Raw genomic sequence first — 16886 nt, forward strand, 5'->3', positions numbered from 1 at the left:
AAATCTAAGGAAGTCTCTAGCTTTTGCTCGCCTGAAGAAGAGAATCTTATGATAAACTGCAGACTACACTATTTACCAAGAGAGTTTTCATCTATACCTTTCGTGGCTGTTTATTTACTAGCACCAGACGGATGCTGGCACTAAGACCGCACTCAGTCAGCTGTACAAGGAAATAAGCAAACAGGAAACCGCTCACCCAGGAGGTGGCGCTCCTGGTGGCCGGAGACTACCTAATTTATATCAACATGTTAAATGTGAAACCAGGGAGAAAACAATTCTAGATCACCTGTACTCCACACAAAGAGACGAGTACAAAGTTCTCCCTCGCTCTCCATTTGGTAAATCTTAAAATTCTATCCTCCTGATGCCTGCTTGCAAGCAAAAATTAAAGCAGGAAGCACCAGTGACTCGGTCTATAAAAAAGTGGTCAGATGAAGCAGATGCTAAAATACAGGACTAAAATACAGATGCTAAAATACAGACTGGAACATGCTCCGGGATTCTTCCAATGGCATTGAGGAGTACACCACATCAGTCACTGGCTTTATCAATAAGTGCATTGAGGACGTCATCCCCACAGTGACTGTACGTACATACCCCAATCAGAAGTAATGGATTACAGGCAACATTCGCACTAAGCTAAAGGGTAGAGCTGCCGCTTTCAAGGTGCAGGACTCTAACCCAGAAGCTTATAAGAAATCCTGCTATGCCCTCTAACGAACCATCAAACGGGCAAAGTGTCAATACAGGGCTAAGATTGAATCGTACTACACCAGCTCCGACGCTCGTCTTATGTGGCAGTGCTTTCAAACTATTACAAACTACAAAGGGAAGCAAAGCCGCGAACTGCCCAGTGACACAAGCCTACCAGACGAGCTAAATCACTTCTATGCTCGCTTCAAGGCAAGCAACACTGAGGCATACATGAGAGCATCAGCTGTTCCCGGACGACTGTGTGATCAACACCATTAAGTTTGCTGACGACACAACAGTGGTAGGCCTGATCACCGACAATGACGAGACAGCCTATAGGGAGGTCAGAGACCTGGCCGGGTGGTGCCAGAATAACAGCCTATTCCTCAAAAGGTTCTACAGCTGCAACATTGAGAGCTTCCTGACTGGTTGCATCACTGCCTGGTACGGCAACTTCTCATCCTCCAACCGCAAGGCACTACAGAGGGTACTGCATACCGCCCAGTACATCACTGGGGCTAAGCTGCCTGACATCCAGGACCTCTACACCAGGCGGTGTCAGAGAAAGGCCTTAAATTGTCAAAGACCCCAGCCACACCAATCATAGACTGTTCTCTCTACTACCGCATGGCAAGCAGTACCGGAGCGCCAAGTCTAGGACCAAAAGGCTTCTCAACAGTTTTTACCCCCAGGCCATAAGACTCCTGAACAGGTAATCAAATGGCTACTCGGACTATTTGCATTGTGTGCGTCCCCCCCAAGCTCCCCCAACCCCGCTTTATGCTGCTGCTACTCTGTTTATCATATATGCATAGTCACTTTAACTATACATTCATGTACATACTACCTCAATTAGCCCGTCTAAACGGTGCCCCTGCACATTGGCTACCCAGACTATCTGCATTGTGTCCCGCCACTCACAAACCACTCTTTTACGCTACTGCTACTCTGTTTATCATATATGCAAAGTCACTTTAACCATACCTACATGTACATGCTACCTCAATCAGCCCGACTAACCGGTGTCTGTATATAGCCTCGCTACTATTATAGCCTCGCTACTGTTATTTTTCACTGTCTCTTTTACTGTTGTTTTTATTTCTCTACTTATTCACCTAATACCTTTTTATTTTTTTTTACTTAAAGATTGCATTGTTGGTTAGGGCCTGTAAGTAAGCATTTCAATAAGGTCTACAGTTGTGGCCAAAAGTTTTGAGAAAAAATATGAATTTTCACAAAGTCTGTTGCCTCAGTTTGTATGATGGCAATTTGCATATACTCCAGAATGTTATGAAGAGTGATCAGATGAATTGCAAAGTCCCTCTTTGCCATGCAAATGAACTGAATCCCAACAAAAACATTTCCACTGCATTTCAGCCCTGCCACAAAAGGACCAGCTGACATGTCAGTGATTCTCTCGTTAACACAGTGGTGAGTGTTGATGAGGACAAGGCTGGAAATCACTCTGTCATGCTGATTGAGTTCGAATAGCAGGCTGGAAGCTTCAAAAGGAGGGTGGTGCTTGGAATCATTGTTCTTCCTCTGTCAACCATGGTTACCTGCAAGGAAACGCGTGCCGTCATTATTTGTTTGCACAAAAAGGGCTTCACAGGCAAGGATATTGCTGCCAGTAAGATTGCACCTAAATCAACCATTTATTGGATCATCAAGAACTTCAAGAAGAGTGGTTCAATTGTTGTGAAGAAGGCTTCAGGGCGCCCAAGAAAGTCCAGCAAGCGCTAGGACCGTCTCCTAAAGTTGATTCAGCTGTGGGATCGGGGGGGCACCACCAGTACAGAGCTTTCTCAGGAATGGCAGCAGGCAGGTGTGTGTGCATCTGCACGCACAGTGAGGCAAAGACTTTTGGAGGATGGCCTGGTGTCAAGAAGGGCAGCAAAGAAGCCACTTCTCTCCAGGAAAAACATCAGGGACAGACTAATATTCTGCAAAAGGTACAGGGATTGGACTGCTGAGGACTGGGGTAAAGTCATTTTCTCTGATGAATCCCCTTTCGGATTGTTGGGGGCATCCGGAAAAAAGCTTGTCCTGAGAAGACAAGGTGAGCACTACCATCAGTCCTGTGTCATGCCAACAGTAAAGCATCCTGAGACCATTCATGTGTGGGGTTGCTTCTCAGCCAAGGGAGTGGGCTCACTCAAAATGTTGCCTAAGAACACAGCCATGAATAAAGAATGGTACCAACACATCCTCCGAGAGCAACTTCTCCAAACCATCCAGGAACAGTTTGGTGGTGAACAACGCCTTTTCCAGCATGATGGAGCACCTTCCCATAAGGAAAAAGTGCTAGCTAAGTGGCTCGGGGAACAAAACATCAATATTTTGGGTCCATGGCCAGGAAACTCCCCAGACCTTCATCTCATTGAGAACTTGTGGTCAATCCTCAAGAGGCCGGTGGACAAACAAAAACCCACAAATTCTGACAAACTCCAAGTATTGATTATGCAAGAATGGGCTGCCATCAGTCAGGATGTGGCCCAGAAGTTAATTGACAACATGCCAGGGCGGATTGCAGAGGTCTTGAAAAAGAAGGGTCAACACTGCAAATATTGACTCTTTGCATCAACTTCATGTAATTGTCAATGAAAGCCTTTGACACTTATGAAATGCTTGTAATTATACTTCAGTATTCCATAGTAACATCTGACAAAAATATCTAAAGTCACTGAAGCAGCAAACTTTGTGGAAATTAATATTTGTGTCATTCGCAAAACTTTTGGCCACGACTGTACACCTGTTGTATTCGGCGCACGTGACAACTTTGATTTGATACCTAAAGTGAACTTTTAATTGTATTTGTTAGTTCATGAACATTGTGGTGCGGTGGTTATGGAGAATAGTACATGCATAATAAAGGATACATAGACGATGGGGGGGATTAAAACAAACATTTGATGATTGGAGTAAGGAAAGTGGATTTACCATTATCATGTTTGGTTTATAATTAATACTTGTGGATTGCTGATTAAAATGTAGCATAGTGAATGTTAACGAAATGTACACTTTTCCAGGAGAGGGGGTTCCATTATCTCTCGTTGGAATGTCCCCGGAGACTGTGGTCTAGGGGAGAGCAGTTAGTGATATTTGGCAGTTTTAAGTATGAAAGTATCTGGATTAGAATTCCCAGATTAGTAAAGCCTGTTCATGTGTTTTTGACCTACGGTTTACCACACACACACAAACACAATTTACCGGTTGTGAATATGCGTTAAGTGGTGTTGATAACGTGGGATTTATTTAGTGGGGTCTTTCCAATTTTGGTTTTAAAATTGGGTATGCAAAAGGATGGAAATGTTTAAAAGGTTTCTGAAGGACAGGGAAAGAAAAGGGAGAGGAAATATTTAATGGTGTCGAATGCCCTTCATCCTGACTTTCTGGTGAGGCCTGATCAATCTCACTAGAAATGATTGAAACAGGTGGGATTTAATTATAAAATGAATGAGAAACACCAGTCTCTATTCTACCATTACTTAATGAGACAACTTTTGATAACTCCATAAGGAAATATTCGTTTATTTTTTATTTAACATATTGTTTTTGAATCACGGGTTCAAAGCGGAAATTACTAGTTTCCAGGGCCCTGGTCCTTGGGTAAATATACAAATGTATTTTGTTCAGTCTGCATATAGAAGGCAAATTATATGTTAATAAGGGATGACAATTACTCCAAATGGATTGTGATATGTGTATTGCTGATTTCATTTTTGTCCTTGTTTCGATACAAATTTCACCAGATTGGGTCTACTGGAGTGTGGGATTCCCAGATGGGTTACGGTGCTAACTTCCTGATCTGGTAACTCTTCCGAGAGGTCGCCAGTAAAATAAGGGAGTATGACCTAATTTTGAAAGTGGTTTTCAAACAGTACAGTATGTTATGGTCTTTGACGTTTGTCATAGAGATAATGTTACTAAGAAATTGGGAATGTAATAATTTGTCAAATAGTCTATGCTTGTCTGGATTTCCTGAAACAGAAATGAATTGAACTAAAGTGCTGTTTTGATCATGGAAGGTGACGTCAGATGGTGTCTGAATTAGAGGTCGACCGATTAATCGGAACGGCCGATTAATTAGGGCCAATTTCAAGATTATGACAATCCGAAATCAGTATTTTTGGACACCGATTTGGCAGATTTAGATTTTTTTTTACACCTTTATTTAACTAAGCAAGTCAGTAAAGAACACATTCTATTTTCAATGACGGTCTAGGAACGGTGGGTTAACTGCCTTGTTCAGGGGCAGAACGACAGATTTTTTACCTTGTCAGCTCGGTGATTCAATCTTGCAACGTCACGGTTAACTAGTCCAACGCTCTAACCACCTGCCTCTCATTGCACGCCACGAGGAGCCTGCCTGTTACGCAAATGCATGGCGCTTGCAACGCCAGGGTTGTGGGTTCATTCCCCACGGGGGGACCAGGATGAATATGTATGAACTTTCCAATTTGTAAGTCGCTCTGGATAAGAGCGTCTGCTAAATGACGTAAATGTAAATGTAAATGTAAATGCAGTAAGAAGCCAAGGTAAGTTGCTAGCTAGCATTAAACGTATCTTATAAAAAACAATCAATCATAATCACTAGTTAACTACACATGGTTGATGATATTACTAGTTTATCTAGCGTGTCCTGCGTTGCATATAATCGATGCGGTGCGCATTTGCGAAAAAAGACTGTTGTTGCTCCAACGTGTACCTAACCATAAACATCAATGCCTTTCTTAAAATCAATACACAAGTATATATTTTTTAAACCTGCATATTTAGTTAATATTGCATGCTAACATGAATTTCTTTGTGTCACTTCTCTTGCAACAGAGTCAGGGTATATTATATGCAGCAGTTTGGGCCGCCTGGCTCGTTGCGAACTGTGTGAAGACTATTTCTTTCTAACAAACATTGCCAACTTCGTCAAACGGGGGATGATTTAACAAAAGCACATTTGTGAAAAAAGCACAATCGTTGCACGACTGTACCTAACCATAAACATCAATGCCTTTCTTAAAATCAATACACAGAAGTATATATTTTTAAACTGCATATTTAGCTAAAATAAATCCAGGTTAGCAGGCAATATTAACCAGGTGAAATTGTGTCACTTCTCTTGCGTTCATTGCACGCAGAGTCAGGGTTTATGCAACAGTTTGGGCCGCCTGGCTCGTTGCGAACTAATTTGCCAGAATTTTACGTAATTATGACATAACATTGAAGGTTGTGCAATGTAACAGGAATATTTAGACTTATAGATGCCACCCGTTAGATAAAATACGTAACGGTTCCGTATTTCACTGAAATAATGAATGTTTTGTTTTCGAGATGATAGTTTCCGGATTCGACCATATTAATGACCTAAGGCTCGTATTTGTGTGTTTTTATGTTATAATTAAGTCTATGATTTGATAGAGCAGTCTGACTGAGCGATGGTATGCACCAGCAGGCTCGTAAGCATTCATTCAAACAGCAATTTTGTGTGTTTTGCCAGCAGCTCTTCGCTGTGCTTCAAGCATTGCGCTGTTTATGACTTCAAGTCTATCAACTCCTGAGATTAGGCTGGTGTAACTGTTGATGATTCGTTACTAGAGAAATGAGACCAAGTCAAGACGCTGGACAGGGTGGATCGGTATATAGTAAGACAGTTTATTCGGATGTAAAGATATCTGAGCAAAACGTGCTGCACGGCCCCGTTCGTCTAGTTCTTAGGGAACTATCGGAAGAAGAGACCCGAAACATATTTCGCAGTTCAAGTTATACAGTAAATGACGTAGGTAGATTTTTGTAGTTCGTGTGCTCCTGACTGGTCGCTGTAAGTGGAGGCCCGTTCCCTCCACGCTGGTGCCCATGCCTCATTGGTTCCTGGCACTGTTCTTTGTTCCTGGAAACCCAGCCTAAAGCAAGGGTGTGTGTGTGTGTGTGTGTGCATGTGCGTGTGCGTGTGCGTATAATGGCATTCCTCCCTTATCAGTGGTAATAAAAGGTCTGAGTCAGCCATTCTCCCCTGCGTGGGGGAGTGAGGTTTGTATCTGTTACGGGCAGATGGTGTTTAACTGTGGGGTGTAGCAAGATATTTGCAACAAAGTCTGCTTTAATAAGGAAGGCATTATAACAGTATTATAGCTATGTGTTAAGGTCAATGAAGACAACATTTCTTACATAACCAATGTGTAACCTAGCTAGTGGTGCGCGCTCATAGCGTTTCAAATGTCACTCGCTCTGAGACTTGGAGTAGTTATTCCCCTTGCTCTGCATGGGTAACGCTGCTTCGAGGGTGGATGTTGTCGATGTGTTCCTGGTTCGAGCCCAGGTAGGAGCGAGGAGAGGGACGGAATCTATACTGTTACACTGGCAATACTAAAGTGCTCCAATAGTCAAAGGTATATGAAATACAAATCGTATAGAGAGAAATAGTCCTATAATTCCTATAATAACTACAACCTAAAACTTCTTACCTGGGAATATTGAAGACTCATGTTAAAAGGAACCACCAGCTTTCATATGTTCTCATGTTCTGAGCAAGAAACGTTAGCTTTCTTACATGGCACATATTGCACTTTTACTTTCTTCTCCAACACTTTGTTTTTGCATAATTTAAACCAATTTGAACATGTTTCATTATTTATTTGAGGCTAAATTGATTTTATTGATGTATTATATTAAGTTAAAATAAGTGTTCATTCAGTATTGTTGTAATTGTCATTATTACAAATAAATATATATATATTTTTTTTTTAATACAAAAAAATAAATAATAATAATTAAAAATATATATATAAAAAATATATATATATATTAAATCGGTATCGCCTTTTTTTTGGTCCTCCAATAATCGGTATCGGCGTTGAAAAATCATAATCGGTCGACCTCTAGTCTGAATGCATGTAGGAATAATTTGGCCACAAACACACACTGTGCGACAAAGGCATTCAATGCGACAGTGATTTTTTACACTTCTATCTGAGTCCGAGCCATTAACCTGGGTACCGGCAGCAGGATTGCACCAGAGTCCTGAGACCACGCATGTGGAGTGAGCGTGGAGAGAAATATCATTCACATTTCTCTCATGTTCCTGGGTGCTGGTGGGAGAAATGGACCAGAGAGGATGGTGATAGCGGCTCAGGTGAGAGACTCGCGTACGTGGGAAAAATGGATGTATCTATTTGGATATTGAAATCGGGACAGTATCAAGGGCCATCAAATGTGACAATATCAACTTCTCTAGGGTAGGCGGCAGCATTGGGAATTTTGGATGAAAAGCGTGCCCAAATTAAACTGCCTGCTACTCAGCCATAAAAGCTAGAATATGCATATTACTAGTAGATTTGGATAGAAAACACTCTGAACTCATATGGCAGGCAAAAACCTGAGAAAAAATCCAACCAGGAAGTCTGAGGTTTGTAGGTTTTCAACTCTTGGCCTGTCGAATACACAGTGTCTATGGGGTCAAGTTGCACTTCCTAAGGCTTCTACTATGTCAACAGTCTTTAGAACCTTGTTTGATGCTTCTACTGTGAAGTGGGGGCGAATGAGAAGGGAATGAGTCAGAGGTCTGCCAGAGAGCCACGAGCTCAGTCTCGCGCGTTCACGTGAGAGCGAGCTCTGTTCCATTGCAATTCTACAGACAAAGGAATTCTCCGGGTGGAACATTATTGAAGATTTATGTTAAAAACATCCTAAAGATTGATTCTATACTTGGTTTGACATGTTTCTACGGACTGTAATATAACTTTTTGTCCGTACTTTCCGCTGGACTTGCACACGCGTCGTGAGTTTGGATTGTGTACTGAACACGCGAACAACAAGGAGGTATTTGGACATAAATGATGGACATTATCGAACAAAACAAACATTTATTGTGGAACTGGGATTCCTGGGAGTGCATTCTGATGAAGATCAAAGGTAAGTGATCATTTATAATGCTATTTCTGACTTCTGTTGACTCCAACATGGCGGATATCTGTTTGGCCTGATTTTTCGTCTGAGCGCCGTACTCAGATTATTGCATGGTTTGCTTTTCCCGTAAAGCTTTTTTGAAATCTGACACAGCGGTTGCATTAAGGAGAAGTGGATCTAAAATTCCATGCATAACAGTTGTATCTTTTATCAATGTTTATTATGAGTATTTCTGTAAAATGATGTGGCTCTCTGCAAAATCACCGGATGTTTTGGAACGACTGAACATAACGCGCCAATGTAAACTCGGATTTTTGGATATAAATATGAACTTTACCGAACAAAACATACATGTATTGTGTAACATGAAGTCCTATGAGTGTCATCTGATGAAGATCATCAAAGGTTAGTGATTAATTTGATCTATATTTCTGCTTTTTGTGACTCCTCTCTTTGGCTGGAAAAATGGCTGTGTTTTTCTGTGACTTGGCTGTGACCTAACATAATTATTTGGTTTACTTTCGTCGTAAAGCCTTTATGAAATCGGACACTGTGGCTGGATTTACAACAAGTGAATCTTTAAAATGGTGTAAAATACATGCATGTTTGAGGAATTTTAATTATGGGATTTCTGTTTTGAATTTGGCGCCCTGCAGTTTCACTGGCTGTTTGTTAACGAGGTGGGACGCGTATACCGTCCCACATACCCTAGTGAGGTTAACTGACTTGCCTAGTTAAACAAAGGTAAAATTTAAAAATTTAAAAAGTCTATACAGTGCCGAGTTACCTCAAGAGGATGTAGCGTTGATTAGAGATAAGCACTTGTCTCAGGTAAGGTGCCTATCAGGTGGCAAAGAAGGAGATGGGGAGCAAAGTGAGAATGGCATGGCTTGGGAACACCTCTTGGATCCGGTGGTCTAACGGGGAAGACTGGGCCAAAGCATAAGGTGGCTTTTTAGGGCTTTCATTTTTGCCGAACTAAAGTATTCTGAAGGCATAGTCAGGTGAATAGAGAATGAGAATTGTCATGTTATTAAACTTTGGGTTTGCATGCATATATAATTATGCATAGCTTACCACATTGTTAATAACGTTATGTTTTGTGTTTCTCGTTGCGTTGCAAGTCTTGTGCTATAACTCTCTTAGGAACCAGAAGGAGAATGTTGAACTGGGAGAAGTCAACGGATCCAGTGGACACGTTATTATCAGTGTTCTATGAGAGATGGAAATAAGATTGTGTGATCATAGAACAGAGGCCATAAGTCTCTGAGTTTGTAAACCTCACTGTGAGTGTTATGTTTATTTTGTGTTCATGTTTTATTATCATTGTTTGTCCATTTATAAGTAATTTCCAAGTTTATGTACAGTTAAAGTCAGAAGTTTAAATACACCTTAGCCAAATACATTTAAACTCAGTTTTTCACAATTCCTGACATTTAATCCTAGTAAGAATTCCCTGTCTTTGGTCAGTTAGGATCACCACCTTATTTTAAGAATGTGAAATGTCAGAATCATAGTAGTACAGAGAATAATTTATTTCAGCTTTTATTTATTTCATCACATTTCCAGTGGGTCAGAAGTTTACATACACTCAACTAGTATTTGGTAGCATTGCCTTTAAATTGTTTAACTTGGGTCAAACGCTTCAGGTAGCCTTCCACAAGCTTCCCACAATAAGTTGGGTGAATTTTGGTCCATTCCTCCTGACAGAGCTGATGTAACTGAGTAAGGGTTGTAAAGGCCTCCTTGCTCGCACACGCGTTTTCAGTTCTGCCCACAAATTTTTTTATAGGATTGAGGTCTGGGCTTTGTGATGGCCACGCAAATACCTTGACTTTGTTGTCTTTATGCCATTTTGACAAAACTTTGAAAGTATGCTTGGGGTCATTGTCCATTTGGAAGACCCATTTGCAACCAAGCTTTAACTTCCTGACTGTTGTCTTGAGATGTTGCTTCAATATATCCACATAATTTTCCTCCCTCATGATGCCATCTATTTTGTGAAGTGCACCAGTCCCTCCTGCAGCAAAGCACCCCAACAACATGATGATGCCACTCCCGTGCTTCACGGTTGGGATGGTGTTCTTCGGCTTGCAAGCCTCCCCCCTTTTCCTCCTTTTCCTTCCTGAACGGTGTGACGGCTGTGTGGTCCCATGGTGTTTATCCTTGTGTACTATTGTTTGTACAGATGAACGTGGTACCTTCAGGCATTTGGAAATTGCTCCCAAGGAAGAACCAGACTTGTGGAGGACTAAAATGTTTTTTCTGACGTCTTGGCTGATTTCTTTTGATTTTCCCATGATGTCAAGCAAAGAGGAACTGAGTTTGAAGGTAGGCCTTGAAATACATCCACAGGTAAACCTCTAATTGACTCAAATGATGTCAATTAGCCTATCAGAAGCTTCTAAAGCCATGACATCATTTTATGGAATTTTCCAACCTGTTTAAAGGCACAGTCAACTTTGTGTATGTAAACTTCTGACCCACTGGAATTGTGATACAGTGAATTATAAGTGAAATAATCTGTCTGTAAACATTTGTTGGAAAAATTACTTGTCATGCACAAAGTAGATGTCCTAACTGAATTGCCAAAACTATAGTTTGTTAACAAAACATTTGTGGAGTGGTTGAAAAACTAGTTTTAATAACTCCAACCTAAGTGTATGTAAACTTCTGACTTCAACTTTAAGTTGAATAGTAGGAAGGTATTGTTCAAGAGGAGGGACTGTTGGGTTCTGAGAATATGAAATATACGTATTCATGTCACTGAGGGAGAGCTTAGGTTTAGAGGGTCTACACTAGAAGTTAATGGTTATCTGTAGGAGGAAGGTATATAGTGTGTGCAATTAAACGTGGAATGTACTGAGTGCAGGGAAGCGATCACGTGGCAGGCATTGACAAGGGCAGAGAGACATGGATTAGTGAAGAAGGGGGTCGAGGTCAGGTCACGTCACGTTAAGGGAGAAAGAAAAGTTTATGGCCGTATTACTTAGTTTCATGCCTAGCAGTAAAGATACAATATTTGTTCAGATGGGTAGGAGGAGACTCAGCCTAGGAGAAGGGGTTAAATATTAATGCTTGTGTGAAAATGTTTGTCTAATGCAGCTGTTTTGATCCTTTTGGAATAATAAACTTGGTTGAGCTTTCATAGTGTCCGTAGAGTTTTTAGAACCTAACATCAGTGACTCGTGCAGCACAACTTACTCATACATCGATCAGCTGTCATTCATGATGCAACACAAGAGGGCATGTTAATCACAGACACTAACAGAAAGTTGAGTAACAGGAAACGAGTGACACGTATGTCGTGGTGTTATGTTGCTCTTCTTCCTTGAGTCTAATGTAAGTCAGAGAGGGATAGCGGTGCTTCTCAGAACTGAAACATGGCAATTCAGCTCCAACTGTCCATAACGAAACACATCCAGGACTCACCCTTCGCCAATTTTCTCTAGCACATCAAAGACTTCCTCTGGCTGCTTGGTTAAACTGTCTTCACTGAGCTTCTTTAGCTGCCTGTAGGGTGGAGAAAGTTTCAAATTGTTATTAGTCATATGTACAGGATACACATGTTGTTCCAATGAAATGCTTACTTGCAGGTTCCTCCTCGACAATGCAACAAGAAAAAAAAGATAAAGATACAAACAAAGTAAATGGCTCAGTAGAATAGATTAAACATTTTATCATAAGTATAATACAGGAAGGAACCATTCATTTACATGTGTTTTGGGCAAGGGGGATTGGGGGGAAAGTGTTAAAATGCTGCAATCATAAACAGAGTCCGGTAGCAGCAGCTGTGATGGGTGTGTTGCATGAATGTATGTGTGTGTATTTGTGTGTGTGCGCGCATGTAAACTCAACAAAAAAAGAAACATCCCGTGTAACAACACCTGCACAGGATCGGTACATCCCAAAATCACACCTGTGGGACAGGTACAGGATGGCAACAATAACTGCCTGAGTAACACAAGGAACGCACAATCCCTCCATCAGTGCTCAGACTGTCCGCAATAGGCTGAGAGAGGCTGGACTGAGGGCTTGTAGGCCTGTTGTAAGGCAGGTCCTCACCATACATCACCGACAACAACGTCGCCTACGGGCACAAACCCACCGTCACTGGACCAGACAGGACTGGCAAAAAGAGCTCTTCACTGACGAGTCGCGGTTTAGTCTCACCGTGGTGCGTTACAGGGAAGACATCCTCCTCCCTCATGTGGTACCCTTCCTACAGGCTCATCCTGACATGACCCTCCAGCATGACAATGCCACCAGCCATACTGCTCATTCTGTGCCTGATTTCCTGCAAAACAGGAATGTCAGTGTTCTGCCATGGCCAGCGAAGAGCCGGGATCTCAATCCCATTTAGCACGTCTGGGACCTGTTGGATCCGAGGGTGAGGGCTAGGGCCATTCCCCCCAGAAATGTCCGGGAACTTGCAAGTGCATTGGTGGAAGAGTGGGGTAACATCTCACAGCAAGAACTGGAAAATCTGGTGCAGTCCATGAGGAGGAGATGTACTGCTGTACTTAACTTCACGAGGGTAGGGGGCAGCATTCGGAATTTCGGATGAAAAGCGTGCCCAAATTAAACTGCCTGCTACTCAGGCCCAGAAGATAGGATATGCATATAACTAGTAGATTTGGGTAGAAAACACTCTAACGTTTCCAAAACTGTTAAAATAATGTCTGTGAGTATAACAGAACTGATATGACAGGCGAAAACCTGAGGAAAATCCAACCAGGAAGTACTATTATTTTGAAAGGCTGTTTTTCCATTGATAGCCTATCCACCATACAAAGACTTAGAACCCAGTTCACGAATCTCCCATTCCTCTCAAAAATGTTAGAAAAAGCTGTTGCACAGCAACTCACTGCCTTCCTGAAGACAAACAATGTATATGAAACGCTTCAGTCTGGTTTTAGACCCCATCATAGCACTGAGACTGCACTTGTGAAGGTGGTAAATGACCTTTTAATGGCGTCAGACCAAATCTGTCCTCGTGCTCCTAGACCTTAGTGCTGCTTTTGATACCATCGATCACCACATTCTTTTGGAGAGATTGGAAACCCAAATTGGTCTACACGGACAAGTTCTGGCCTGGTTTAGATCTTATCTGTCGGAAAGATATCAGTTTGTCTCTGTGGATGGTTTTTCCTCTGACAAATCAACTGTAAATTCCGGTGTTCCCCAAGGTTCCGTTTTAGGACCACTATTGTTTTCACGATATATTTTACTTCTTGGTTATGTCATTCGGAAACATAATGTTAACTTTCACTGCTATGCGGATGACACACAGCTGTACATTTCGATGAAACATGGTGAAGCCCCAAAATTGCCCTCGCCGGAAGCCTGTGTTTGAGACATAAGGATGGCTGCAAATGTTTCTACTTTTAAACTCAGACAAAACAGAGATGCAAGTTCTAGGTCCCAAGAAACAAAGATCTTCTGTTGAATCTGACAATTAACCTTGATGGTTGTAGTCGTCTAAAAAAAACAAAACTGTGAAGGACCTAGGCGTTACTCTGGACCCTGATCTCTCTTTTGACGAACATATCAAGACTGTTTCAAGGACAGCTTTTTCATCTACGTAACATTGCAAAAATCAGAAACTTTCTGTCCAAAAAGGATGCAGAAAAAATAATCCATGCTTTTGTCACTTCTAGGTTGGACTACTGAAATGCTCTACTTTCCGGCTACCCGGATAAAGCACTAAATAAAATTCAGTTAGTGCTAAACACGGCTGCTAGAATCTTGACTAGAACCAAATATTTGATCATATTACTCCAGTGCTAGCCTCTCTACACTGGCTTTCTGTTGAGGCAAGGGCTGATTTCAAGGTTTTACTGCTAACCTACAAAGCATTACATGGGCTTGCTCCTACCTATCTTTCCGATTTGGTCCTGCCGTACATACCTACACGTATGCTACGGTCACAAGACGCAGGCCTCATAACTGTCCCCCTTCTCCTTTAGAGCTCCATTTTTATGGAATGGTCTGCCTACCCATGTGAGAGACGTAGACTTGGTCTCAACCTTTAAGTCTTTATTGAAGACTCTTCTCTTCAGTAGGTCCTATGATTGAGTGTAGTCTGGCCCAGGAGTGTGACGGTGAACGGAAAGGCACTGGAGCAATGAACCGCCCTTGCTGTCTCTGCCTGGCCGGTTCCCCTCTCTCCACTGGGATTCTCTGCCTCTAACCTTATTACAGTGGCTGAGTCACTGGCTTACTGGTGTTCTTACCATGCCGTCCCTAGGAGGGGTGCGTCACTTGAGTGGGTTGAGACACTGACGTGATCTTCCTGTCTGGGTTGGCACCCCCCTTGGGTTGTGCAGTGGAGGAGATTTTTGTGGGCTGTACTCTGCCTGGCCTCAGGATGTTAAGTTGGTGGTTGAAGATATCCCTTTAGTGGTGTGGAGGCTGTGCTTTGGCAAAGTGGGTGGGGTTATATCCTGCCTGTTTGGCCCTGTCTGGGGGTATCGTCGGATGGGGCCACAGTGTCTCCCGACCCCTCCTGTCTCAGCCTCCAGTATTTATGCTGCAGTAGTTTGTGTCGGGGGGCTAGGGTCAGTCTGTTATATTTGGAGCATTTCTCCTGTCTTATCCGGTGGCCTGTGTGAATTTAAGTATGCTCTCTCTAATTCTCTCTCTCGGTGGACCATGCCTCAGGACTACCTGGCCTGACTCCTTGCTGTCCCCAGTCCACCTGGCCGTGCTGCTGCTCCAGTTTCAACTGTTCTGCCTGCGGCTATGGAACCCTGACCTGTTCACCGGATGTGCTACCTATCCCAGACCTGCTGTTTTCAACTCTCTAGACAGCAGGAGCGGTAGAGATACTCTGAATGATCGGCTATGAAAGGCCAACTTACATTTACTCCCGAGGTGCTGACCTGTTGCACCCTCAACAACCACTGTGATTATTATTATTTGACCCTGCTGGTCATCTATGAACATTTGAACATCTTGGCCATGTTCTGTTATAATCTCCACCCGGCACAGCCAGAAGAGGACTGGCCACCCCTCGTAGCCTGGTTCCTCTCTAGGTTTCTTCCTAGGTTCTGGCCTTTCCAGGGGAGTTTTTCCTAACCACCGTGCTTCTACACCTGCAGTGCTTGTTGTTTGGGGTTTTAGGCTGGGTTTCTGTACAGCACTTTGTGATATCAGCTGATGTAAGGGCTTTATAAAAAACTTTTATTGAATTTATCTTCTGTCTCGAATCGAGCATAGAATGTGTTGAGCTCGTCTGGGAGGGAGGTGTCGGTAGGCACCAGACAGATGGATTTGCCTTTGCCCATGATAATCTGTAGTCCTTGCCACATGCAGTCAGTTGTCGAACATCAACTCAAGTTTGAGTCTGAGGTCTTTTTGCATCCCTAATGGATTTGCGGAGCTCGTTCCTGCTTGCCTTGTACACATCGTGCGCTACTGAGTTCTTTCTGATGACATTGAATGCTACAGTACGGGCTCTCAGCATGGTAAGGATATCTCCTCTCATCCCATAGACATTAAAACTAGTAGATAGTGATAGGAATACGTGGATGACGTGAGCGCTGTCTAAAACTCCAGATGGTGCAAGTATTTGAATTTGAAGCAGGCCATATTACTGAATGGGGATGAATGGCACCAACAATTTTTTGCTAAGGATCATGGTGAAAGTGGCCGTAACTAGCAAAGGATCACGGTCGATGAAGTCATTTTCATTCTGCCTGAGAAAGGCAACCTTGTTTTAATGTCTATGAACCAGATGCTAGCCTACTGTTAAGCTTTTGTAGCAGAAGGTTCATTTGAAAGCTCAGCCTTACCAGGTCAACATTGTAATACAACACGGACTGTAAATATTAAGTATGACAATCAGAATTACAACCAACTTGCCAGAAAAAATAAAGATTAGACTTTGAGTGACGATTAGTACAGTTAAATACAGAACATGCCGGCATGGTGACTCTTTGTAAAATCTAACTCAAATTGGTGCAGAGTTAAGTACGTGCGAGTACCCTATCTAGTCTAGACATATGACCATGATCCTTCCACCTCAAAATAAAAAGTTAATGGGCTACTATCCCAACAACCGATCACAACTCAGTTAGGCTAGATTGAATTACCTCAGAATAAAGTGGACTAATATATATATAAATAACAATTATTTAATCTCAATTCTGTATTTTCTTATGATTTTAGTCTATCATTTGTGAAACTGCATCGTCATCATAAATAAATTGAATTCTAAATCTATTCAATTATAATTGCATACTAAATAGATATTTCAAAACAGTGAGAGCGCACTCCATCGCCATTCTCCA

At 42.2% G+C, this 16886-nt stretch overlaps 1 protein-coding gene across 1 annotated transcript in view; it reads right to left on the minus strand.

The window, feature by feature from the left end:
• Nucleotides 1–16886, minus strand: part of LOC111969651 (serine/threonine-protein kinase 4) — a 55271-nt gene that overhangs the window by 33906 nt on the left and 4479 nt on the right. Inside the window, exon 2 of the mRNA XM_023995804.2 lies at nt 12025–12105. Within this exon, the coding sequence (XP_023851572.1) occupies nt 12025–12105 (81 nt within the window). The remainder of the gene's footprint in view (nt 1–12024; nt 12106–16886) is intronic.

Source organism: Salvelinus sp. IW2-2015, linkage group LG11, assembly GCF_002910315.2.
Source record: "Salvelinus sp. IW2-2015 linkage group LG11, ASM291031v2, whole genome shotgun sequence".
Taxonomy (NCBI): Eukaryota; Metazoa; Chordata; class Actinopteri; order Salmoniformes; family Salmonidae; genus Salvelinus; species Salvelinus sp. IW2-2015.